The 25,225-nt window shown below is 41.7% G+C and overlaps 1 protein-coding gene across 28 annotated transcripts in view; it reads left to right on the forward strand.

Moving 5' to 3' along the window:
- The window catches only part of sm (heterogeneous nuclear ribonucleoprotein L), a 109,366-nt gene extending 84,443 nt beyond the window's left edge, over positions 1–24,923 (forward strand). For 8 of the 28 annotated variants that reach the window (XM_070995193.1, XM_017073316.4, XM_017073321.4 and 5 more), the window contains 6 exons: positions 7,135–7,182; positions 15,168–15,349; positions 15,537–15,629; positions 22,015–22,290; positions 22,350–22,554; positions 24,002–24,923. In XM_070995193.1, the coding sequence (XP_070851294.1) occupies positions 7,135–7,182; positions 15,168–15,349; positions 15,537–15,629; positions 22,015–22,290; positions 22,350–22,554; positions 24,002–24,138 (941 nt within the window). In that variant the 3' untranslated portion in view covers positions 24,139–24,923. Of the gene's footprint in view, positions 1–5,474; positions 6,143–7,134; positions 7,183–15,002; positions 15,350–15,536; positions 15,630–22,014; positions 22,291–22,349; positions 22,555–24,001 lie in introns of those variants that run through there. The other 20 variants (XM_017073322.4, XM_017073323.4, XM_036813238.3 and 17 more) reach the window with 6 other exon arrangements.
- The last annotated feature ends 302 nt before the right edge of the window (positions 24,924–25,225 follow it).

Consider the following 25,225-nt stretch of genomic DNA (forward strand, 5'->3'; position numbering starts at 1 on the left):
TAATAAACTATATAAATATGAAGAATAAAATGTACGGGTGTATGCCACAAAATGTTTATAAAAAACATCCAAATAAAGTCTAAAGTAGTTAATATTAAATTTAATATATAACTTGAATTTAAAAAATTAATTTTCTCTGTGTAGCGAATATCTGTTGAACAATTAAAATTAGATTTCAAATTATTTTTGCGACTCTTGAACATTGTATGGCGATCTTCTCTGTGCAATTTTAGTTTGCCATGAAATCTGTCGCATAAATCCCACTGCACATATATTTCGCCAACTTATGGCACTTTTAAGCATGTGCTCAGCAATTAATGCATTAATCCAAAGTGACAGGCAGATGATGGCCAGAATATTTATGTATGGATATATGTTCGCGGCTTATTAGATTTAGCACGTGCATTTGTTTGTTAATTTTGTTAGGATCGTATGCGGTATTTAAATGAAATTAATTTTCGCTATATACGGTTGTTTTGTTATGCAGCAAGGAAGTTCTTGTTTTGAATTTCCTGGTTGAGATGGCACAAGGAGTTCTCGGTAATTTCAATTTCCATCTCTTGTGCAAGCCACACTTGTGTCCGCAATAAACAATTTCCCATTTCACCAATTTCGTTTCACCGCATTATTTACTTCCTTTTCGCCATATCCACAGCCACATCCATATCCTTCCTCTACCACTTCCATCTCAATCGCTCCAGTTTTTATGGCAGCCAGAGCAGCGTTTATGGCCAAGAGCCATCAAATACGCTCGTGGTCATCAGGCTGAGGGAAACTTTCGCCGCAACAATGTATCCACCACTCACGCATATTTCTATTTGCGCTGTTGAAATAGAAAACAAACAAATAAACGTCGCAGTGCATCGTATTCCTGGACGAGTTTTCCCGTTTTCCCAGCGAGATATGCTTACATAACTGCCATGATGACGATGGCAATATCCAATGGCCAATGGCTCCTGATGAGCTCGGTTCAATGGCTCCATGGCAACGCACGCACATTCCGAAAGTGATTTTGATTTCGATTTCGTTCGATTCCGTTCGATTTGCTTGCATCAGATGCGAACCTCTCAACCAAAAAAGAGACAACGGCAAACGAGTTCAATTGGTGAAAACCGCTTTTGGCCGCCAGTTTGCATCGCTATTTCCTGGCCATGGACACTACTCCACTACACTGCACTCCACTCCACTCCACTCCTCCTCCCGCGGCGAGATGGGAAAACTTGATTTTCCAGCTGAACCCAAGGCGAGCGGAAAACGCATTCCCATTCGGAGCGTGAGTTTCCCAGAGCTGTCTTCGTAGTCGTCGTCCATGTCGTCGCATGTTGCTCTAATTGCATGACAAACTCTCTGCCAACTTTCACACACTTTTAGCGTTATCTTCGGAGGTAAAACTGTAGCTTTGGTTTAAAACTGCCTGGCCATAAATGTCACATATCAAAAGGAAAAGTGAAATTTTGCTGTTACGACCAAGGCAGCCTGCGGAAATAGTTAAACTGATGGAAGAGTTCAGGGGGCTTTTCAAAACGATAGCGTTCCTAACTTTTAGTGGAGTTTAGGAAGTAATAAAGGTGCAAGAAATATTTTTAAACAGAAATATTTTTGTTAATATCCTTAATACTTGGGTAAGCTGTTTTGCACTTGAAACCATAATTCGATCACTTAAATTATAGTAAAATATTTGCAAATTCCTGCGGAAATGGTTAAACTAATAAAAAAGTTCAAAGGACTTTTCAAAACGATAGCGTTCCTAACTTTCAATGGAGTGTAGGGAGTAATAAAGATGCAAGACATATTTTTAAACGGAAATATTTTTGTTAATATCCTAAATATTTGCGTAAGATATTTTTCACTTAAAACCTGAATACGATCACTTCAATTAGTGTAAAATGTTTTGGATAGTTTGGTATATATTAAAATCAAGTCCTATGGTTTTAAAGCTCTTGGCAGCTTTCCTGCGGAAATGGTTAAACTAATGGAAAAGTTCAGAGGACTTTTCAAAACGACAGCGTTTTTAACTTTTAGTGGAGTATGCGGAGTAATAAAGATGCAATAAATATTTTTAAACAGAAATAATTTTAATTAATATCCTAAATATTTGGTTCAGGTATTTTGCACCCAAAACCATAATTCTATCATTTCAATTAGTGTGAAATGTTTTGGATAATTTGATATATATTAAAATCAAGTACTATGCTTTTTAAAAGCTCTTGGCTACTTCCCACAAATTCCAACTGCCTTTTGGATTGGAATTTAGTAATTACACAATACTTCAAAGACGCAAAACCCATTCGAAACAGAACAGAACACAAAACCGAAATTATTCAAGACATTTTAATGTAATTAAATTCAAACGCAGCCTCTAATAATTTCGTCTGCATTGCCAGTGTTTTGCATCCTATAAATGTGCTAGAACAACAATAGAAAATGAAAGAACAGAATACCAGAGACAGGCAAATCTAATAAGCATAATGAATGAACCCCGAAACTCGGGAATGTCAGCAGCTGAGTTGCTGTTTTCACTCAACACGTTGAACTTATGCTGTCACCTGTGAAGGCAATGATGAGCAGCCCCCCTTGCACGCCACTGCGTATTTTTTTCCCCATTTTATTATTCTTTTTTTGTTTGTATGTGTGTTTTTTTTTTGAGCTCCCAGGGGGTGACCATGGCCGCTGGCATGTGGCAAATGTCTTGCAATCCACACCCGGGCCATGTAAATACGCCTGCTTTGCTGTCGTTTGCTGTTTTGTTTAATTAATTTCTATATTAGATACACTTCATTAAAAATGCCTTGGTGGTGTGCCATTGTTGTGGGTTATTTTTGGCCATCGAAAGGAATTCGGTGATTGAGCGGCACAAATGTGGCTCGAATTGAGATCTGTGCCAGGAGATGCGTTTACAGTTACGGATTCGGCCAGCGCCTAATGGCTCGTAAAAGATCTATGGCTAGCTTGCATAATTCAGTAAATCTTTGTGTGTGCATGTCCGGAACCCAAAACACTTTAGTCCCAGCATTCAGACAGCTTCTGTCTTTTCAGTACTCCTGACCGGTCCTTTCCTGTCCTCCTGACCTCTCAACCATACCATCCATCTGGGCAGTGCCAGAGCAATTAACGCACTCTGAGCCCCGGGGTCTAGAGGTGGAAATCGGGTCAAGAGGGGCTAAGCAAAGTGGCGCCTTGGAGTTAGGGGCCATGCATTTGTCGTCGCCGGCATAATGAAATGCATTTCAGTTCTCATTAGGCATGCCATTTTGTGAATCTGATTCTGATTCCGCCTGATGGGATTTCACCCCTCGAGCCTGATGGAGTTAGTCAAATTGAAGTGCACAGAGACTGACTTTAATTGGCCAAACGGTGGCAATAATTGAGTCAATCGAAATCAGCCCCTAGAAGGAGCTCTACATAAATGGTTTCTATTTCTTCAGGTCTTTAAAAAAACGATGGGAAGCACAAAATAACGAAAAAGTAAATGTAGGGGAAACCAAAAACTCATTAGGGTTTCTTATATATGTGTCTAAAAGTATGCAGTGAAAAAGTGGTTAGTTTTTCGGAATAACTCCAAATGATTTTGGGAGTTAAAGTGTTGCATACTTTAAGACCGCTTTTTATGTGATTGCAAAACCTTAACTAGATCTAAAAGTATGCAATGAAAAAGATCTTAGTTTTTCGGGATAACTCCGAATGAGTTTCGGAGTTAAAATAAAATGGTGCATACTTTTAGACCGCTTTGTAGGTGATTTTAAAACCTCAACTATATTTTTAGTTTAGTAAACCGAAGAGCACTATCAGATTTTTCAGGTCTTTTTAACGAAAAAGTAAATATAGGGGGAAACCAAAAACTCATTATGGTTTCTTATATATATATATATGTCTAAAAGTATGCAATGAAAAAGAGCTTAGTTTTTCGGAATAAACCCGAACGATTTTCGGAGTTAAAATAAAATGCTTTATACCTCTAGGCCGCTTTTTAAATAATTTCAGAACCCTAACTAAATCTTGAGTTACTCACTCACTCAACATTTGTTTGGGTAATATTTTAAGTAAATTTATTTAAGAAAAAATCTTTCTTACTCTACTTTACGTTGTTCCCAGTTAATTTTGTCCCACAATTAAGGGGTTTTTACGCCAGAAGCGCAGCTACCACTTAATGCAACTTTGATGTTTTTCTGGCCACGCACCAAAGAAGAAGTTTCACCTGCTGTGGATTTTCGGGCGGAAACGAGTAAATAAAAACTTTTGCGGTTAAAGTTTTTCCGCCTTTGTTTTGGCTGTGCAAATGTGCTTGCAGCAAATGCAGCAGCAGCAGCCCCCACCCCTTTTTTTTTACTACCACCGCCCCCTCCGTCCGGAAAATGGACTTCTCATTCGTGTGGCATTTTTTGGCACTTGCCACAATGGCCACGTTCCGCTCTCACACTCGCAGGCACAGACACAGACTCAGGCGCATTCCGTGGCTCGTGGCACGTTATTCTGGGAGCCCACTCTTCCATTCTACGGTCTGTAGAATGGGCGGCAGGGCTGAGGGGGCGTGGCCGCCACGGCTTTTTGGCAGCGGCAACTTTGCTTTGTCATGTGCCATATTTCTTTCTCGCCCGGCAACTGTGCTGCGGTGACAAAGTATCTTTTGTTCAAGAACTGCAAATGCGGCTCTTTCCTAGGCAGCTTGATTCGATTCCATCAACGACTGTTCACATTAGCTCCTGCTGTCTTTTTGAATGACATCCGTGCACTTTTCATTGATTTTTATATGAATCAGGTATAATACGGTTTAATAAATAATATAATAGATTTAGGTTTTTAATATCAGTCCGTTCAAGTGATTTATGGGATTTGACCCAAGTCTCGGTTTCACAAAATCTAGTTGTTTCATAAAACGCAAATATAACATACATATGTATAATGTGCAGTTAAAGGATTTTTGTTTAAATTCAATGTATTTATAGTCATAGCACTGAGAAGGAATTCCCCGCAGTTTGCTTAAAAAATAACTTGACGCGTTTTTTACGTTATCACGAAATCAAAAAACTGAAATACCAACTTTTAATCGCTCTTCCTGAAAAATTCTTTAAAGAACAGTTAAAAACACGCCCTAGACATGGGTCAAACCACTAAAAGAATTATTTCTTGATAAAGAAGGAAAGTAAGAAATTTTAAAACATGCCATTTGATTTTCACAAGACTTACATGCAGAAAATAGTTTTGTGCAACAAATTAAGGCTACCTTTGAAAATACATTTCGGCCTACGTTTGATTTAATTTTCCGTTACGACTATTTGAACCATTTCTCATCGATAATTAATCACTAAAAAAGGGGTTACGGAAATGCGATAGTTAATGTGGCAACACCGCTCTAAAAAGGGTTGCCAACCTAACTTGCCAGGGCAACTCTATCTGAACTTTTCACCTAGTAGGCTCTGGATTCTAGAAAAATCCAAAGTAGGCTTTTGCGTTAAGGACTGTCAAATTCTGGGCCATTCAAGTCATTCGTCTGTGCGACGTCTTACCGTAAAGTACACCTAGGCATACATCAACCACAAATATATATAAAATAAAAAAAAACCAAAAAAAGATTAACTCTGACCATAAAATTTGTGTTGTGTTACCTTATACAAAGTGTCTTACCATAAAACGTGTTACATTCAACCGTGTTACATTCAATCGTGTTACCGAAATTTTTCTTGTAACTTCTTGTTAACACTTTGACTTCGCTGCCGGCTTGTTAGTTTGCCCTTCGATCTTTTTCGCTGTCCATCGAGTAGTTCTTCGGTACGAAACAGTTCTAAAGAAAAAAGCAGCAGGATGAACAATCTGAACGCCAATGCCAGTGCATTTTTGTGGCAGGCTCCGACGCAGCAATTGCCGCAGCAGTTGCAGCCGCAGCAGCTGCAGCCGCAAACGATGCAGCAGCCAGGGGTGCAGTCCGTGCAGGCCGGCCAACTGCTCCATGCCGCCGTCGTTTCGCAGCCGCGCAAGTTCGGCGGCAACAAGAGCAACTACAACTACGTGCACGGCCAGTCAGGTCCGCTCTTGGCCGCCGGAAATCCTGCCGGCAATCTGATGGACGGGTTCGGGGGCAACCCTAACATCTACCGCAAGCGCCAGCCGATCAACGCCTACAACCCCGGCTGTTATCAAACGAACGGTAAGCAATGGGGTTCTTCGGCAAGTTGGCCTAAAATTGCACACCCCATTGGTAACATAAAAGTTGCCATATGTGAAAAATTTCTGCTAGATGATTTTGTTAGACAATTTTGGTTAAAGAAAATATATATAGGTATATGACTCAGCAAGTTTTGACCCGTAAAACATTTGTCTCATTTGTAAAGACACCTAGAAAATATGAACTCAACAAATTTTCCTCAACGATAAATTTATTAAATATAAGGGAAGTTGGGGATATGGGAACAATTTTTTCATCCTTCTATATATATATATTGATTTTTTTGTAGGCATAATGACTTGGCTGTTATTAAACGAGCAGTAAACAATGGGGTTCTTCGGGGAGTTGGCCTAAACTTTCTTACAAACCAAAAAGGGATGCCATTTTGTTTAACAAAATGTAGGCATGTAATTTCTACCAGAAGATTTATCAAGTTTTTTCTCATTTGTAAAGACGATTTTGGTTACAGAAAATGAATAAAGGTATGCCTCAGCAAGTTTTTACGCGTAAAACATTTAAAAAGCCACCTAGAAAATATGAAATGAACAAATATTCCTTTCAACGATAAATTTATTAAATGCAAGAAAATTTTGGAATGGGGAAAGAATTTTTCCATTGTTATATATATATAGATTTTTTTTTTCGTTGGCATAATGACTTGGCATAAATATTTGCCTAGTCATACCATAGGTAACAGACCATAACTACCAAAATCCAAAATAGTGTTTAAAATCCCTGGTGTAGAAAGTAACATTTTCCAATACTAATTTTATCCCCCTTCCCACCTTTTGCAACATTTGTCGCTAAACGCTGTTCAACACAGATGAATTATTCAAATTGAATTCTTGTACTACTCACTCACTGTTTGAATTGTTAAATACAATATATTTATATATATATATTCATATATTTTTGTGCCGTTTCTAACGATTGCACAAATCATTAAACGCATTTATTTTCTTTTGTCTTTTCAGGTAAGTCGCTGTTTTCTATACCCGAAAATGTTGTTATGCTTGAGAGCCGTAAGTACATTTGAAACTAGAGCACATTTCAAACACACACGCACACTAGAAACACACAACTCCCCCACAAATACAAATACAAACACATACATCAACATTTGCAGATTGAATCAATCAATCAATCGTCCTGGGGCCAAAAGTTGAAGAGCAACGCGAGGGGTTTTTGTGATGAAATGTAAACGGCGAAATTAATTTGCAATCGAAAAGGGGGGCGAAAGGGGGCTGAAAGTTCAATTACAAAATAAAACAATGCATCTGGGCAGAGAAATATAAAGATCAAAAGATGCCAGGGCCAAATTTGCATCTCTATGTGAAATTTATTTTTCAACCATTAATCAATTTCGCTTCTCTTCCGTTTGGATCGGTTCTTATTCCAGTTTCCTGCTGCCGGCCAGCAAAATGCAATTTACATTTTTTGTCTTGCATGAATTTTCAATTGCATTTTCTCGGTGAGCTTTTCTTCTGTGTTTATATCGAGGTCCATTAACATTTCTATAACGATGACGTTGCCGCTCGCCCAGCGACGTCCAAGATTTTCACGATTCTCCTTGGCGTTCGTTTATTTTTCCCATTTCCCGCATTGTTTTGGCCATTTGCATAATTTTCCAATGCACGCAATTTTCATTCAAAACGTCGAAGGGGTGTGCGCACGGTAAAACCTCCTATCTATAAGGCCATAAAAGGCTTGTAATGTTTTTAAAGTGTGGCATTTCTGGGCGTTGTGCCTTTAAAGATGCCTCTTGAAAGGTGGAAAAATATTGCCCAAAGTCAATTATGGTTATGGCTCATTTTCTTAATCGTCCCCAAAGATCCGCCCAAGTGTCATAAAAATATGAAATTGCCTTTTGAACAGTTTTTCTCGTTGGACACAAGAAGCCGAACAAATTTGCACCATAATTAAAATAAATGCTTTCAATGGCCAATAATTGCCAAATAAATTAATTTTAATTGCAAGCAGCCGACGGCGGTTGCGGGTGGCAAAAGCAGCACAGCCTGCTAAAAATATATTTCAAAGTGGCTAAAATAAAATGTACGCTTTACATTCGCAACGTGTGTGTAGGTTTTCTCGACTCTCCGCCTTCTTGGCTCTCAACATTTTATATTTATTTTTAAATGTTCCGCTTTTTTCTGTCCAATACGAGCGGTGCCACGCCCACTGTTCGCACCACCAGTCGCTGCGGCAGATGTCGCTTTTTTTGCAGGTGGTAAGAAGCCGAAAAACACTTAAAAATACATAAAAATACCAATGGGGATTCAGGGGGGTGATGTATGTATGTGGATATGGCTGACATGTTTATGGTGGTTGCCTTCTGAAGATTTTCCCCAAGATTGTTTTCCATGGGATCAGCGGCCGAGTCACTCGAAGATTTATGTGGGCGTTCATTAAACGCACTTCCGTCCCGGCCGCCAATCACTTAGTTAATATGGCAAAATTCTGCCGCCGAGTATTTGCATTTTCATTCAAAATGGGACAATATATGCGGGGGAAATTCGCATATTCTTTAGGTTCTTTCCCTCAGCCAGGGTTGTCAGGGCCACCGAGGGCAAACTTGACTTGTTTGTTTATCCTTACCCTGGCCAACTTCAGCATATACATCCATCTCCACATATCTACACTTTTTCCGGTTTTGGGCTTGTGGATTGGATGGATGTTTGTGTGTGTCTGTAGTGGCTTAATTTGCTGGCATTATTACCGTGAAGTGGGTGGCATTTTATTTGCCTTTGGGGGCCTGATTGTTGTGGCTTACTTTTGCTGATTGACAGCGCATTTCGTTGCCTTTTGTTTTAGCCCAATATTTGTTCTCGCCTAATGCAGTTTTCCCCCGAAAACTTGGGCTTAGTAATTGTGTTCTGCGGCAGCTAAAATTAATTAAATTAACTTTTTGTTTCCACCCCCCTGCTTCTGCGAGGTATGTTCCCAAAAAACCCTTGGCTGACAGGCCGTAAATCTTCGGTAGACATCTTCCCACAATAAATTCATAGTGAAATCCAATAATTTCGTGGGTTGCCAGGAAAGATCAAGTGAAAAAACAGCAGCAGCAACATGTTCCATAATATTCCACAACCGCAGCCCGCATGTCCAAAAAAAGTATAAATTGTGTCGCTCGCATTTTATGGTAATTCAATAAATTGAAAATGACAAATTGTGTCATGTTGCGGTCACTGGATTGGCAGACCAGAGAGCCCCCAAAAAAAAATACTATATATATATAAAACCGCTTGCGGCAGGAACGATGGGGATAATTAAATCTATGTTGGGCATCAATAAAAGTTGCAAATGGATTTTTAAAGTCGCCGGCTAGGCGGCTGAAGCTGCGAAGCAGCGACCGTGTGGCACATCCATCAATCAAAGACGATCAATCAAATTGTTGTCAACATCGGCGCACGCAGCTAACGATGAGTTGGTGGATGTTGCCGCTAGCTGTCGCTAGATGGCGTGTCGAACAAGGACAATGTCGCTGTCGTCGCCTGGCTGAACTTTCAGTCGAACCACCACCACCACCACCTGCACCACCCAATATCCTTGCACCACCAGCTGCCCCACTAACGAGCGCTAATGGACACACCAGTCCTGCTGCTTCCGCCAAGGAAACTATTGAGCCAAATTCGTGTGGGGTGCCAGGGATATGGAAACTTTGCCACTCCACGCAATATTGCGTCGATTATCTTCAATCAAAAGGCAGTGATTGATGACTGCGTCGACGACTACTGGCCGGATGGGACTATATTCATGCTCCGGAATATCCGGATGTATCCTGGAAGTTTTAAATTTCCCTTCAGCAGCTGGCAATTCTGGCCTTAATGTCGGCCATTCATCAGCGTCCTGCGGTATTACTGAAGGCTTTATTGGTTTTGATTACATTTGCAATTGATTCAGGTTGTGGATCCATTGTTTCGGTCTTTTTTATATTGCCATTTAAATTACGCTGCCTTAAAAACAAAAAAGGGGCAGGAATATTGCCACTTAATGTGCCTAATGATTTTCTTTAATGTGCCGCTGCGCAGTTTTATGAACCAAAAAGTCCAACATTTTGCTGCCTAATTTATGCAGGACGCGGCTGCTTCAGCTCACTTTTTGCCACGCCCCTCTTCTCTTGCCTAATAATTTGTAATTAATTTAGCATCTGGACAGGCTGGCATGAAAAAATATATAGAGGGGGTAAAAAACGCTGGCAGCTTTTTGTCATGGAAGCTCTCGCATACTTTTTGGTGTAATTCTGCAAAGCAATTAATTGGACATTTTGCTAATGCGTTCGCCACTTGCATTTTTTTTGCCCTCTATCCATCTTTCGCTTAGAGAACCCTGCAATTTTCCAAATTACAATATCGAAATTGTCCTCCAGCTGCACATAGCACTTTGCCCCATAGTTCGCCGTTTTGGCTCTTTTTTTCCTGCTCCTTATTGTTTGTTATATTTTTATGGCACTATCGATTTTCGCTTTTCCCCCGGCCGATAAGTGAGTGGGAAAAACTTTATCAAAGCGAGCACACCAAGTTTGTTATTAGAGCTTGGTTGCGCAATTCAAAGAGAATTTTTGCACAGACTCGAGATAGTTTTTGGGGTGTATGAATATTATAAATATGCAGGGTATATTTACACACTGTGAACTCCATTAAGTGGAAAAAACGCTCGACAAATGTCGCATGCAATCGTCAGTGGTGGAGGGCTATCGCTTTTCCACCCACCACCACCCACAGAGTCAATACATCAACAACCACAACAAACCAGGCGCCTTTGGCGAGGGTGGCCACTAAAGTTGTAGTGGTTGCTCCTCAAGGCAGCTTATATCGCATTGAGAACTCTTTGCTCTCGAAATGTCACTTAACATTTATTTTCTGCTCTTGACCAAACTGCATCAGCTCGAATTGAGTAATTCGAGGAGGGCTAAAAACTCGAGAGCTGCTGGCCAAGAGAACTCTCCAGCCGATAAGTGGGCGGATGAGTGCGAGTGTGTGTGTGTGGGCGTGGCTGTGGGGACACACTGATTGCACATCTGTTTGCATGCCATTAAAGCATCGGGGGGTCACTCGATGTTTACCAATGCGATAATTAGGGGAAGCCAAGAGAGGAGCATCGCTGGTCTTGGCCAAAACCGAAAGCAAAGGCCAAACTAAAGGCCAAGCCGTGCCAATTTGCTAAACAAACACCCACATGCTACCCACCGTGTGTGTGATTATGAATTATATTATAAATCCTCATAAGCAAGGTCCTAACGCTCCAGTGGTACACACACCCAACTTAAATGCCATTTTCTGCTTCTAATTATGTTGTCCTCGTTGTTCCAGCTTATTTGCCCTGTATGTTTGTTTGTTTGTTTGCCAGGAGTGAAGGAAAGTATGCAAACAAAAGTTGTTGGAGACGAGGAAGAACGGCAATTACATGCGTTTATATTATTCAAATCCGCCGTAAACGTAATTAAGCCCATGGGAGTTGGGCACAAATTTATTTCCACGCTCCCAGGCTGTCGTAAAAAATCCGCAATCCTTTTCCCCCACTTTGGGTTCTCCTTATCGGACTAATTTCCACGAAGGAACGGGGATTGCGTATCGCATATAAATTGGCTCATTGCCGTGGGTTCTGTGGGTCTTGCGTTGTCTTTGCGCTCTTTGATTTCTTTTTCACGATAAGCACTGGCTTTTCCGCTGCTGCTGGCTTTTAGATTCAGTTAAAGGCTTAAAGCCAACGAAGTTTTCGGGAACATTAAAAACCAATCAGGGGCCGCATTGTCACATAATCAGCTTCGGAGATTCCCCCGAAAAGCTTACATGTGTGACGGGGTTTTCTCGCAATCTCTGCCCTCTATTATGATTATTTTTTATAAGCTCTCTCCGCTGGGGTTCAGCATCGTTTCAGCTGCTATCATGCTATCATGTCACACACAGGGACAACTCTTTGCCAACATAATAGTTTTGCTTATGAAAACAAATTCAATTTTGAAGCTGCTTATGGAAATGTTTATGCAAGACGTGAGCGCAGATAGCCCCCATCGTTTGGGGGAAAATTAATGTCACATGGATGGAAGTGAGCGCGCGCACGAGTCGGAAAAACCGGGGGAGGAAATTCGAGAGGGGGCGTGGCATGCTGTGCATGATGCAGCCAGATAAACGGGACAACGGCGTCATGACTCTTGCCATATTTTCCTGCAGTACAGTCTCGCACATCGGTCTCTCCTCCTAAGTTGACTCTAACAAATTGAAAATCATCGAACGTTGCTGAGGTGGCTGGAGAAAATGTAGGGTTGGGAACTGCAGCTGAAAAATATTGTAGCATACATTTAAGCAAATTGCAATTAAGGCGAACGAGAGAGGGCTGTTTGCCAGCCAGCTATTACCCTGTTCATTGGACCAACTTTCCAGCTACCAATTCCCAGTTTCCAATTTCTACCCCTGCTGTTAAAAGTGTGCCAATACACGCCGCACACAAAGTATGCAACAATTTGCAGCACAAATACTTTGTGGAACCATCACATCCACACCTCCAGCCATATATGCGTTGTTTTATTTGTTTAGCTCTTCACCACCCACTTTCACCCACCCACCCACACATTGAGGCCGAGTTTTAATGGATTTCTGTGCAGATGGTTTTTGTGGTTTGGTGAAAGTAGTGCCTTCTTTGTAGCAGATCCTCTACTCTATTTTGTTGCAGGGCGCTCACTAAAATACTTGGTTAAATTTCTAAATATCTACTGTCCACTACAGTGTGAGTGCGTGTGTGTGAAAGTTCCCTAATTGCAAACCAACAAAGCACTTAATCGCGACACACGTGTCGTATACGTAATCCACTGGGTAACATTTCTGTGTTTCTGTATGCAAATGACTGCGGTTTGGCGCACAAACAAACCATCTAACTCAACTAAAAACGAAACTAAACTCCAACTTCCGCCTGGCCGCTGGTGAAACACATAATCTAAAATAATTTGTGCGCGGTGAAAATTTACACCTGCTCAGTTTGCCACCTTTGGCTCCCTTTTCGACGCCTTGCGTGTGAAACATTTTCCAGCAATTGCATGCAACAATTCCCCGAATGCTTAAACATTTTAGGCACGCTTCCGACAGCGCCCCTCCCCCCAGCCAGGGGCATGAATTTCTTTTCTTGGCTACACACAAACCTTCTCGAAACCCTACCCAACCCCTAGGCGTATACTTGATTTTCGGGGGCAAACAACGGAAGCTGCTGGGGCTAGCAATTTCGCTTGGCTGGCGTCACGCATACGCCCCGTGTTGCAGCAAATCAGCCAGGGCGGTGAATTTCAATTAAAGGCCAAAAACAGCGGGCACTCAGCTCAGTCCCGCTCTTGAAATGAATAACTATGTGGCTTCGGGGCCTTGGCTGTGTTCATGCGAAATTGTTATTGACTCGAGGGGCTATCGAAGGCTTAGTTTGATATCAGGGGGGGGGAGGAAACCCAAACATTTTCCTTAACCAAACCGCCGCAAGTTCCATTGGCCAAGGATTATTTACTTATGGCCAAAGTTGGTGAATTGAAACGTGTCTAGGCCAAGTTTTCCGGGGGCAGCAACGGCAACGCTTTAAAATTCGCACGTAAATTCAAACGGATTAAGGGCTTGTGAAAAATTGCATCAATTTGTGTTGTTTGCATTGGACTCTCTCCCCTCACAGCCGCGAATAAAACAACATAAAAATGCCAGATTTTTTTTTGGCATACACAAACTTTTTTGGCTATTCTAACTTCTCACCGTGTGTGTGTGAGTGTGGATTTTTATGCAAATATTTTGTCAGGTAGCCCCAAAGTCCAAAATAAACCAGCCATGACGAGAGGACGACTCTCTGGACTCTCGACTCCCCAATGCAAAGCCACAGTTGTTGGATTTCGCAGGACGACGACGTGGACGTGGTGCAACTAAATCAAATCAAAACAAAAACAGCTCCGAAATGGCAACTCGGGCAGCCATTTTGGCATAACAAGCACCATGCAAATTGAGTTCCCAACGCGACTCTGTTGGCTGTCTCACTTTTTCCCTTCCCCCCCTTCACCAACTTTGCGAGTGATTAGGTTAAAGTGTTTGGCTTAAACAAGGCCAACAAGAAAAAGTTGCATGTGTCTGCCGGCTGGCGACACTTTTAAAGTTAATTAAATGCCTGCCATGCTGTCTTTGGCCATATTTGCCGCGACATTTTGGCAGTATGTGGCAGTTTTTGGCTTTAATTACAAGACGTCAGCAGATTTGCGATGCTATGGTGCGCTGAGCCTTCCGTTTTTATTGTTTTTGGGTTGGTTTGGTGGTAATACCAATACAGAGTGGTTCCATTTTGAAGCCACTCTTTCGCTTGCAACCGCAGTAAAGCAAAACACAAAATGGAAACCCAAAGAACCCCGGCTACAGACCAATTTGGTCTGTATATTCTGCACATTTTTTTCTACGCCTGCCAAAAATTCAATTAACTTACATGCCAAACCGCAGCCGGCATGAAAGAGAGGGGGGATATCATTCCCCAAAAACCGCAGCCAAAAATGTCAGCATCACCCAGTCGTCGTAACCGAAAACCCCCTTTGGAATAGCCGCCCCTGGTCAGTGAGCCCAGTTTCGTGGTTTCCTTTAGCCCTTTTCTGGTTTTAGGATTTTGATATTAGACAGGGAGCTCTTCAACTTCTGAAACCTCGCCGTGTTACCCTGCTCCTCCTCATGCAACAACAATAATTAAGCTAGCCTTAAGTTTTAGTTTAAAAGAATTTGAAGCCACTAAAAAAAAACCGTTTTCCGTTTATCTTTTTCGTTTCATTTATATATTTTGCTATCGCTTATTGTTGTTGCATGCATTGAATAACAAACAAATGTACAAAAAAAAACATGTGCAGTACCAACACTGCCGACACCACAACAACAACATGTACAACACCACCACCACCACCACCAACAACAACAACATCTACAACAACAACATCAACAACATGCACATGCACCACCACATCATCAACAACTAGTTGCCCCAGCTCAATCGCACAATCTTTGTCAATTTAAAGAGCCACCGCTATTGGGACCCGGCGCCGCCTTCCCGCCATTCGGAGCCCCAGAATACCATCCCACCACGCCCGAGAACTGGAAGGGTGCCGCCATCCATCCCACTGGGCTGATGAAGGAGCCGGCAGGCGTGGTGCCCGGACGGAATGCTCCGGTGGCCTTCACACCGCAAGGGCAGGCCCAGGTGAGTATTTCGCCATGTTCCAGAGGCGGTGCACAAATATAATTGTTATTTGTCCGCAATTTCTGATCCAAGACGACGAGACCCTACCCATTTCCCCCACTACCTACCCCTATCCAAGACTGAATTTTAATTAACTCCTGTTGTTTTCCCACTTTTCCTTATCTTCCTGCTGCCGTTGCTCCTTCAGGGCGCCGTCATGATGGTCTACGGCCTGGACCACGACACTTCCAACACGGATAAGCTCTTCAATTTGGTGTGCCTGTACGGCAACGTGGCACGGGTAAGTTGGAGCATTCAAATTGTATTTAAATTGGGAGACCATAGAGATAAGCAGAGATTTCATTCGGCAGAATCGGAGATCAGGGAAAATTCATTTACTGAATTGGGAGAATACAAATCAATTTTTAAAAGAAAATATCGGAGGAAATCGTACTTAGTTCATAAAATAATTTATTGAATTGGGAACATACATAAATATATTTCAAAAAGGAAATTTCAAGAGAATTATATATTTTCCATATATAGAATTGATCTAGTTAAATATTGAAGGTTCTATTAATTGTATTTAAATATTTTGTAACGCAGAAGTAAAGCAACGTAAGGACTAATTGGAAATTCACATGGTTAACTTATTAAAGTAAAGTTTCATCTATCTCTCTTTGAAAATTCTCTCTAATCGAAAAAGAAAGAGCGAAATAGCGCCTAAAATTACTCTGGGTAACAGCAAGACAGCATTTTAGGAACTCTCCGAAAGAGAAAAGAGAGCAAAAAGCAAAATGGCGAACATATATATAAAAAACGTAGCGTATCTAGATAGAATGATTATTTTCATTGATCAAAGTGAATAACGCAATAACGTTTTTTGATGTTTTTGTATAAAGTAAAGTTTATCTTTTCTCTCTTGAAAATTCTCCCTAATCGAAAAAGAGAGTGAAATGGCGCCTACTCTGGGTAGGAGCGAGACAGCAATGTTTAAAACTCTCCGAAATAGAAAAAGAGAGGAAAAAGCAAGGTGGCCAAAACTAATAAAATAGATACGCTGTACGCTTCTAGATAGAATTGATCAAAGTGATCATCATAATATTTTGTAGGGTAGGGATATCTGGTTTACCCAACCATTAGGATTTTATTTGGAGTTCTTGTGATCTATTAATCTCCTTCACCTTTTTAACAACTATGAGAAAGTGTTTTTACTTAACCCCCTGGTTTTTAAACAAACTCATGTTAAAGCACACTCAAATGTTCGTTTAACACCAGCACTTCAGGGATCTTCTCCCTGTCATCTGCCCGAACCCTTTGCTTATGACCTTCTCGATTGTAAAAGAAGGCGAGGAAAGAAATATCCTCAACTTGCACTTAGCCAGAAATCTGACAAAAAACGAAGAGGGAAAATACGCTTTTCATTGCCGCCGCTTCGCTTTTGGTCGTCAGCACTTTGCGGCGAAATATCGGCTAAAGGAGGAAAAAAAAGGTGTTTTTGAGTGGGAAAGTCAACCGCAAGAACACTTTGTGTCTGTGTGCCATTTGTAAATGTGCAAATAAAACGAAAGGCAATAAAAGGACGAGGCCAGGACACAGCGAAGACGACCAGCAGAACCTCCGGCTATATGTATTAGGCCAGTTGGAACCTCAAAACACATTTAGATAAAGCGTTTTAGATTAATATCCCCGCCATGTGTGGGGACTCGGTGCTCCATTTGCCTCGGGACAGCAATCAGTGCAGCGTCATCAGCTTTATCTGTGTGGGGGCGTGGTCGTTGGCCAACCTAAGCCAACCAAAACCAACCTAAACCAACCCATATACACCCACCTCCTTCAACAATGGCAAGTCGCTTGTAAATCAAAACACGATGACGACCAAAAAAGAATCCATTAAAAAGGTTTTGGTGAATGGCAATTGGGAATGTGCTCATTGTTAGTCGTCGCCGGGGCGAAAAGGAAAAACCCGCTTGGGGAGCATTTAGTGCAGCCACAGAAAATGAAAACGCCTCAGCTATCTAAACCACCACCCACTTACTACTGCCCCGGTGAACAATGAGCTTGTGGGTAGCGCCACCAACATCAAAGTCAAATGCTAAAAACTTCTTTGGCGTGTGCCAGAGCTTTCACTTTATTGCTACTATGATTCCGCCCCTCATGTGAGTGTGTCGTATGTGTGTGTGGTGTGTCCTTTGACAATTGCGCTTGCCAAGGACAACGGGGGATCGCTTCCTTTACTCCCTTCAAGCACCCACATGTTTTGTTTAGTTTATGTCTGCGATAAAGCGAGTCAAGGCGACCAGGGGAGACCACGAGAACCACTTTCGCTGCACCCTGAAGTAGCTGGGAGCCAGGGGTTATTCAATCCTTCAAAGGAGTTATATCGTTAAGGAATTTCACTGTGTCGTATACCAAGTGAAAGCGTTCTCATACAATATCACTTATATGGAAAACCATGATTTTGCAGTAGGAAACAGAATACATTGAAGCTTGGTTTCGTTGGTTTTGCTAGATTTCTTTTAATGGGTACTTAGTATAAACTTCAACCAAAAGGGTCCTGAAAAGGGTTTATTCTTAAAAAAAGAATTTTTAAAGCCTTGATAAAATTCCATCTTCTATTAAAACCCTTATGAGATTTGCATGATTTATGGCTGACCAGACTAAAATTAGAACTATTGGAAAAAATATCTTACAGCTTATCATTCCTACTTAAAGGTACAATAAAACCATGTGGTATAATTAACTACTTAAAGATACTATAACAGCATTTGGTAATTTAAAATAGCCACACTTTCATAACTCAAGCAATTCCTAATTAAATTATATTATTAATGCATTGGATACTTGCTTGATTTTTGACCAACTGCCACGATTTATTTTAAAAAGTCTTAGCAACCTAGAGAAAAATCGGTGTACAGCCTAACCAAATTTTACAAACTTATATATTACATCATGTTTAGAATGCCAGGTCTTCAAAATAAATCCCGTCTGTTAGTCAAAAATCAAAATTAAATCCAAGTTAAGAAGGAAATAGGAATTTTCGCCAAGACCTTAACAGTCAAATATAAATCGATACCCATCACAGCACTTCCACTTTAATTTGTTTTTCATTTTTTGCATTCACCAACTGGCCTTCATTAGCCGATAATTTAACTGACCTTTGCTTTACTTTTCTTTATGCCCAGCAATACACCCACAAGTCCAAGAAGGACCCCCTTTAGCCCATTACTTTCGTGGGTGGGCCGCGATAATTCAAGGCGCGGCCATTTAGTTCAGTTTCTTTCTCTGACACTTGCAGCGGTTCGAGGAGAGTGGATGTGCATAGGACCAAATTTATTGCCAACTTCCTGTCCGAGACGGAAACTACTCATTAGCCATTAAAAATGATTATGCGCAAACATTATTCACTGGTCGGCTAAGCCGCAAGCATACATTTCTCCATTCTGGCCCTCTGCTCTTGGCCACCCACTCGCTTTTTAGCCCAACTCTTGGTTTCTGGCCGAGTTTTCCCCCTCGCCATCGCAAAATGCTCGGTTCGCTGCGCCTGTCGCTATGCAACTGAGTTCACAAGAGTGAAAAGCCAGGGCTGTTGCCTCATTATAAAGTCGATGGGCATGTGTGTGTGTGTATCGACGGGGTCTGTTTGGATGTATCTGCGAGTTTATGGGCCGACATGTTTGAATTGCGAATGAGAAATTGATGGCCACTCAATCAAAGTGCCGTTGCCGCCTGAGTTTCCTTGAAGCCCCACGCCTCTGCTTTTCACCCCCCACACCATATGTGGGTGTTAATGGGATTCCCAGGGAGGAAGGCATTTGGGATCGTGTCATCCCTAAATTATGGATAAACGAAACCCGGATGCCCTTATCCTATGGATGCGAAAAAACGGAAATACATCGTATTAGATTTCAATAAGCCGATCCTAATAGGGTTTGGCATAAACATTCTGCTGTAAGGAATTTGATTAACCTGCCGAAAAATGTGTTGCTCAAAGTTTCATCTGTCGATATTGACTGGTAAAGCTGTCAAATATGTGAGGGGGAGGGGGGACCCAGGGGAACTGCCCTGAATTGTGTTTGCATTTTGCGATTTGTAATTTCCACTTTCCCCGCACCCAAAGAAAATATTGCCAAGCAGTTTCCTTCCGCACCAACGAAGCAATCTGGTTAATTATTTCTGGGACCGGGCGATGAAGTCATCAACAAATTGATTTTCAGGTTAAATGGCATGACAAAAATGAGAAGGGAAAGTGGGTAGTAGTTGACCCAAGGGACTTCTAGCGACAAGCTGTGCTGACAGGGCAAAGGTTTTCCGGGGAAAAGTCAAATGTCTTTAAAGGGCCAACCAAATACACGCACTCAATTAAATACGCATTAAAAAAACATTTGGATACAATGTGGACCCCATTGTGTATCCAAGTTTGAAGGACTGGTTTTAAGGGTGGGGGTCATAGGTCAGCCGATGCTGCTCTCGAGCTGCGCGTGAGCAATTAAATCAAATGGCAGAGCAGACACCATGCCACATTGCACAACAAAGCGATCTCGGGGGCGCGGGGGGGTCGCATTTTAATTAACGCAGTGGCGGCGCACCAGGGGTCATGGGGTGGAAAATGGCAGCCAGGGGGATGAAGTACAGCACAGCTCATTAGACACGCACCGAATGTTTGGCGCTGCTGCGGCTGCGGCTGTTGACCATCCAGCAGTGACCATCCAGCCATGAAGCGCTCTTTGATTTGGCCAGAGAGTCCTGCTGGCAGGCGGTTCTATTTCGTACATGTATATAATATATCTATATTATATACATAACCTATGTTTGCATGTTTGGGATTTCATTATCCTTTTGTTTCTGGGGAATCCAGCAGAGTGAAGTAGGGGGGCTATCTGTACGCTTTCTGCTTGACTGATTTATGGTCTATATTTATTTTTATACATTGTTTTATTTTTATGATTTCGTTTCGGTTCGGTTTCGTATTCGTATTCGATAAGCCCCATTTAGTTTTTATTTACTTTTCTGCCAGCCATACCACCCATCCCCACTAGATCCCACACTTTCCCATACCATTTCTACACTCCATTCAGGCGTATTCGTTTTGATTGCGGCCCACTTTAGATACACTCCATGGCATGGTAGTTGCATGCGGATGTGTCGGGGGATTGGTTTAATTATAAGCAAATTGTTTGCCCCATTTGCAAACGTACCGCAATCCCCACTCTCCACTTGCAGTTGCCTTTGTTTATTCTGAAATGTTTGCAGTTCATTATAATATAATTGGGTTGGCAAAGGACATACATGGGTGATATTTAATAATTGAATAATTTATCAAATGAGCTTATAATTTGCGCAGCAAAGCCGCGGAAAAGTTTATTGATTTTTAGGACTTCTTGTCGTTTTTACACTGGTTTAAAATGGCCTCCAAATGGCAATTAGCCCGGCCAAGTGCCTGCAGTCATAATTAAATTCGGTCGACCCCAAACTGCAGTCATACACACACACACAAATCGAGTGGAAAATAAATCAAATTGGCATAAAATTTACTAAATGCCAAGCTCGCTGCGTGCAAAGAAAAAAAAAGCTGACATCAATACGCCAAATTAAGGCATTTGGAAAACAAAATTGCAGCGCGCCCGTCGTCCAATTTGGACAGGTGCTGGGTCCGCTTCTCTATTTCGCTGGCCAACCGAGTCGATTGCGAAAACTCGTTTCGACTCTGGCCAAAACCAGCTCCCCCTTTCGACCGAGTTCAATGCCTGGCGGCGGCCAGCAAATTGATTTGCCAATGCAGCCAGTCAACCAAACGAGCGAGCGAGTGAATGAACGAAGGAATTATCCAAGCCGAGCCAGCATTTCCATTGATTTTCACTTTCTCTGGGCTCGTTTTGTAATTATTGCTTGGGAAATTATTATGGTCAATTGCTTTCATAACGCAACAAATGGCTTTTAGCGAGGTGTGAAGGATTTCCAGATTTTTTTCTTGGAATATTGAAGTTTAGTTATGACTAAAATGGAAAGTAGATCGATCAAAAATCTTAAATAAAATATTTTTTCTTTTCCTTATCTGTTCCAATCCAATTAAACTCAGTTGCAACTTTTTGGCCATTTCAGCACTATCTATTTTCTATACCCATAATAATACAAGGCAGTGTCAAATGACATATCGAATATTTGTCAAGTGAAAATCACAAGCAATGATAATATTTTCGGCTATTTTTGGCTATTGGGCACGTACACGACTGACTTTGATGACCCAATAAGAAGGGAGGAGGGTCCTGGCCATAACCATTGTGGGAGTGCCTGGTCGTATGGGTATACTCACACGGCAGAAACACACACACAACACACACAATGAATGGAGAATTAAGGACGCCATTCTGTTATATAATTGCGTTTGAAGGAAATTTTAAATTGAATTCAATGAGAATGTAGGACTCTGCTCTGTGCACCTCCCATGTGACAGATTGGGTTAAGTGCGAGAGATGACAGCGACAAGAGAATTCAATCAGCCAGGGGCGTCCTTAAGCAGGGGAACATATGCGGTGGGCATTCAGGGGGTGGAGGTCTTTAACCATAGTGCCGGGCAGTTGGAGCAGATAATTTAATTTAGACTGCAGGCGAAACACCAGCCCTGTGTGGCCTAACCCATTGTGACAAATTAACAAGACTAACCTATGACCTTTCCTCTCTTGCAGATCAAGTTCTTGAAGACCAAAGAGGGCACCGCCATGGTGCAAATGGGCGACTCGGTGGCCGTTGAGCGCTGCGTACAGCACTTGAACAACATTCCCGTGGGCACTGGTGGCAAAATACAGATCGCTTTCTCCAAGCAGAACTTCCTATCCGAGGTGATCAACCCGTTCTTGCTGCCCGATCATACACCCAGCTTCAAGGAGTACACAGGCTCCAAGAACAATCGTTTCCTATCGCCGGCCCAGGCCAGCAAGAATCGCATTCAACCACCGAGCAAGGTGGGTTAAATAAACATTTTCCCATAAAATTTGATATCTAACTTGGTATTTCCTTTTAGATTTTGCACTTTTTCAACACACCGCCCGGTCTGACCGAGGACCAGCTGATTGGAATCTTTAATATCAAGGATGTGCCCGCCACATCGGTGCGCCTGTTCCCCTTGAAGACCGAGCGCTCGTCGTCGGGACTGATCGAGTTCCCCAATATCTCGCAGGCAGTGCTGGCCATCATGAAGTGCAACCATCTGCCTATTGAGGGTAAAGGTGAGATAGTGTTGTGTTTAAGTGTTATTCAAAAGAAAGTCAAATCTATATGTGGCCACCCTCCCGAAAACACAAAATTCTCACTCTCTCTCTCTTTCTCATCAAAACCTCCAAGAACACGCCCCAATAAGTAGGCATCATAACTTTGTACCACTCGAGAGACCTACCCAAAAAACTCCTGGCTGAACGACAGTCAAAAGTTTCGGCAGCTATTCTGCATGGCCTTTGGACTTTTGGTGTTGTACAGCAGCAACCGCACATCAAAATCACACCCCGCCCATCCACCACAATACCCACCAAAAAACCATCTACCACCATCGCCTACTTTTCCCCCAATGCGAACTTTAACCTTTCATGTTTCTTCAGTTGGTTGTTTTTGGGCCAACAAACTTTTTAGTAACGTCGCGCTGGCTGCGATGAAAATTTTAATTTGGTAATTAAGATAAACAATTTCAGTTTGCAGTTATTCATAAAAGGGGTTCCGGGCTCAACACCCACCGCTTGCAGCGTTTTGCCAACAATTAGTCTCGGCACTCGCGGCTCGGTTACAAATGGCCTGACGACCGATATAAACTTTTCGCATAAATATTTCACCACCAGCAGGTCGACCCCAGAACAAATTACCATTCCACAAATTCCTAGGGTTTTATGAGCTTGTTTACATGGCCAATATTCATTTGACATCTAGAATGTTTAGCATTGCATTTTGCTTCGAAATGTTGGCACAAAAATAGTACACCTTTAAAGAGAGGGGAAAAGGGCTGAAATCGATTAGGAAAGTGGCCACCAACAGAACTGTGTTCAATGCTCATGCATAAATTGTCGATATCCTCGATTTGATTATTTGTCGATGGCGCATTTGTGATGCTGCTCGGTGGGCTGCTCGAGTGCATGGTAAATAGTAATTAAAAGTGTAAGGAAAGCAAACACAATCGCACACGGATGCATGACCCTTGGCCCCGGCGCAAATGGAAATGCAAATGCAAAAGCAAGTGCATGCCGAATGCAGAATTATGCTGAAAGCAAATATATGGCTCTTTTCACCCTCCATCGGATATGCATAGGCATTGGTGTACCACAATGCTGTTTTCTAGCATTTGAGGGTTTTTGATTGCTCGTTTATACGGGCAGTAGTATTACTTCTATTCAGCCAGCGGTCTTTAATTCCAATGCATTGGTGGGCAAAAGTGGGCTCTATTCATTTCTAACCCAACCCATAGAAACTAACCCCCCCACCCCCTCCAATACCTTCGCACAATCAAAGATTGCGCTTGCAAAATCAATAAAAACTAAATTCAAGAATATACAACACTTATACACTATACTACACCATAACTTAATGATTATAATATATATGTTTGTGAATATATAACCATTGTTTTCGTCAAGGCACTACATCATCTTATACATCTTTTATGCGTACTCTCTCCCCTTTCTCCGCAAACAGGCACCAAGTTCCCATTCATCATGAAGCTGTGCTTTTCCTCGTCCAAGAGCATGAATGGGGCCTGGAACAATGCGACCAGCGAGGGCATGATCGAAAAGGAGAACGAGGTCGATACCAAGGTGGACATCTACAATTGAGATTTGATTACGATTGTGTAAGCAAGCAAACAACAACCGGCTTAACTAGAACACAATACAAAACTATACTGAAGGAGGGGAATTGGTCGTAGACAACAGCCAAAAGACAACAACTACAGAAGCAGGCATCAACTGTAACTACAGCAGCAACTGCAACTGCAACTGCAACAGTTGCAGCTTCAACTTCAACAACAAGAACAGCAACAGATCGACAATTCTGATGAGGGCTTACACATTCGATAAAAATATGACTGGCGGGCGGCGAAAGCTGCGACAAACAACTGAAGAATTTCAAACAAATTGATTGCTAAATCAACTTCAAACAACAACAAAAAAAGAAAAGGAATCAAGCAAAGAAAACCAACAACTCTACCATTAATTCAATTAGGCGCAAACGCATGTAACTTTTCTACGAGCCATTTGCATAGATTTACTGAATTCACCGTATATCAAATTCAGCTAATTAGTAAAGACAGCCTATGTACGATATGGCCTCGTTCAAAAGCCACACCGAATGAACACTTGATGCACTTTACATAACATTACATGCGTTTGCGTGGCAACAACAAAACAAGCAAAATAATACATAAAAAATTTGAATTGTTATTATTGTTACGATGAAGCATTAGGACTTTCTCACACAACAGCAAGAAAAATGGAATCAACTCCAACCAATTGTAAACTATGTAATGTTTAATTGATAAAAAACGACAAACAAACTAAACCAAAAATAAATAATGTAATTCAAAACGAAAAAAATGTTAAAGTAACTAAAGAAAATCCCTGCCCCAGCTCCGCTCTTTCCCCCCCGCCCAACACACATGCACCTTCCACTCTGACCTCCGACCCCAGTTTCCCGCACCCCCCCTCCTTGTTCCCACGGCAGACTTCTGTATAGTTAATGTAATATGATTTCTCGATCGGTTACGAAAAAGAAACATTTCTTTGGACAATATTTCGACAAGTATTCGGGCGTGAGAAAAAGTCTTAACAAAAAATATTTATTGAACGGATAATATTTGTGTAAATTAAAACCAAAAATTTAGCAATTTTAAATGAAATTTATTAATTTTAGTTATGCAAAAAA

This window comes from Drosophila suzukii, chromosome 2R (assembly GCF_043229965.1).
Source record: "Drosophila suzukii chromosome 2R, CBGP_Dsuzu_IsoJpt1.0, whole genome shotgun sequence".
NCBI classification, from domain to species: domain Eukaryota; kingdom Metazoa; phylum Arthropoda; class Insecta; order Diptera; family Drosophilidae; genus Drosophila; species Drosophila suzukii.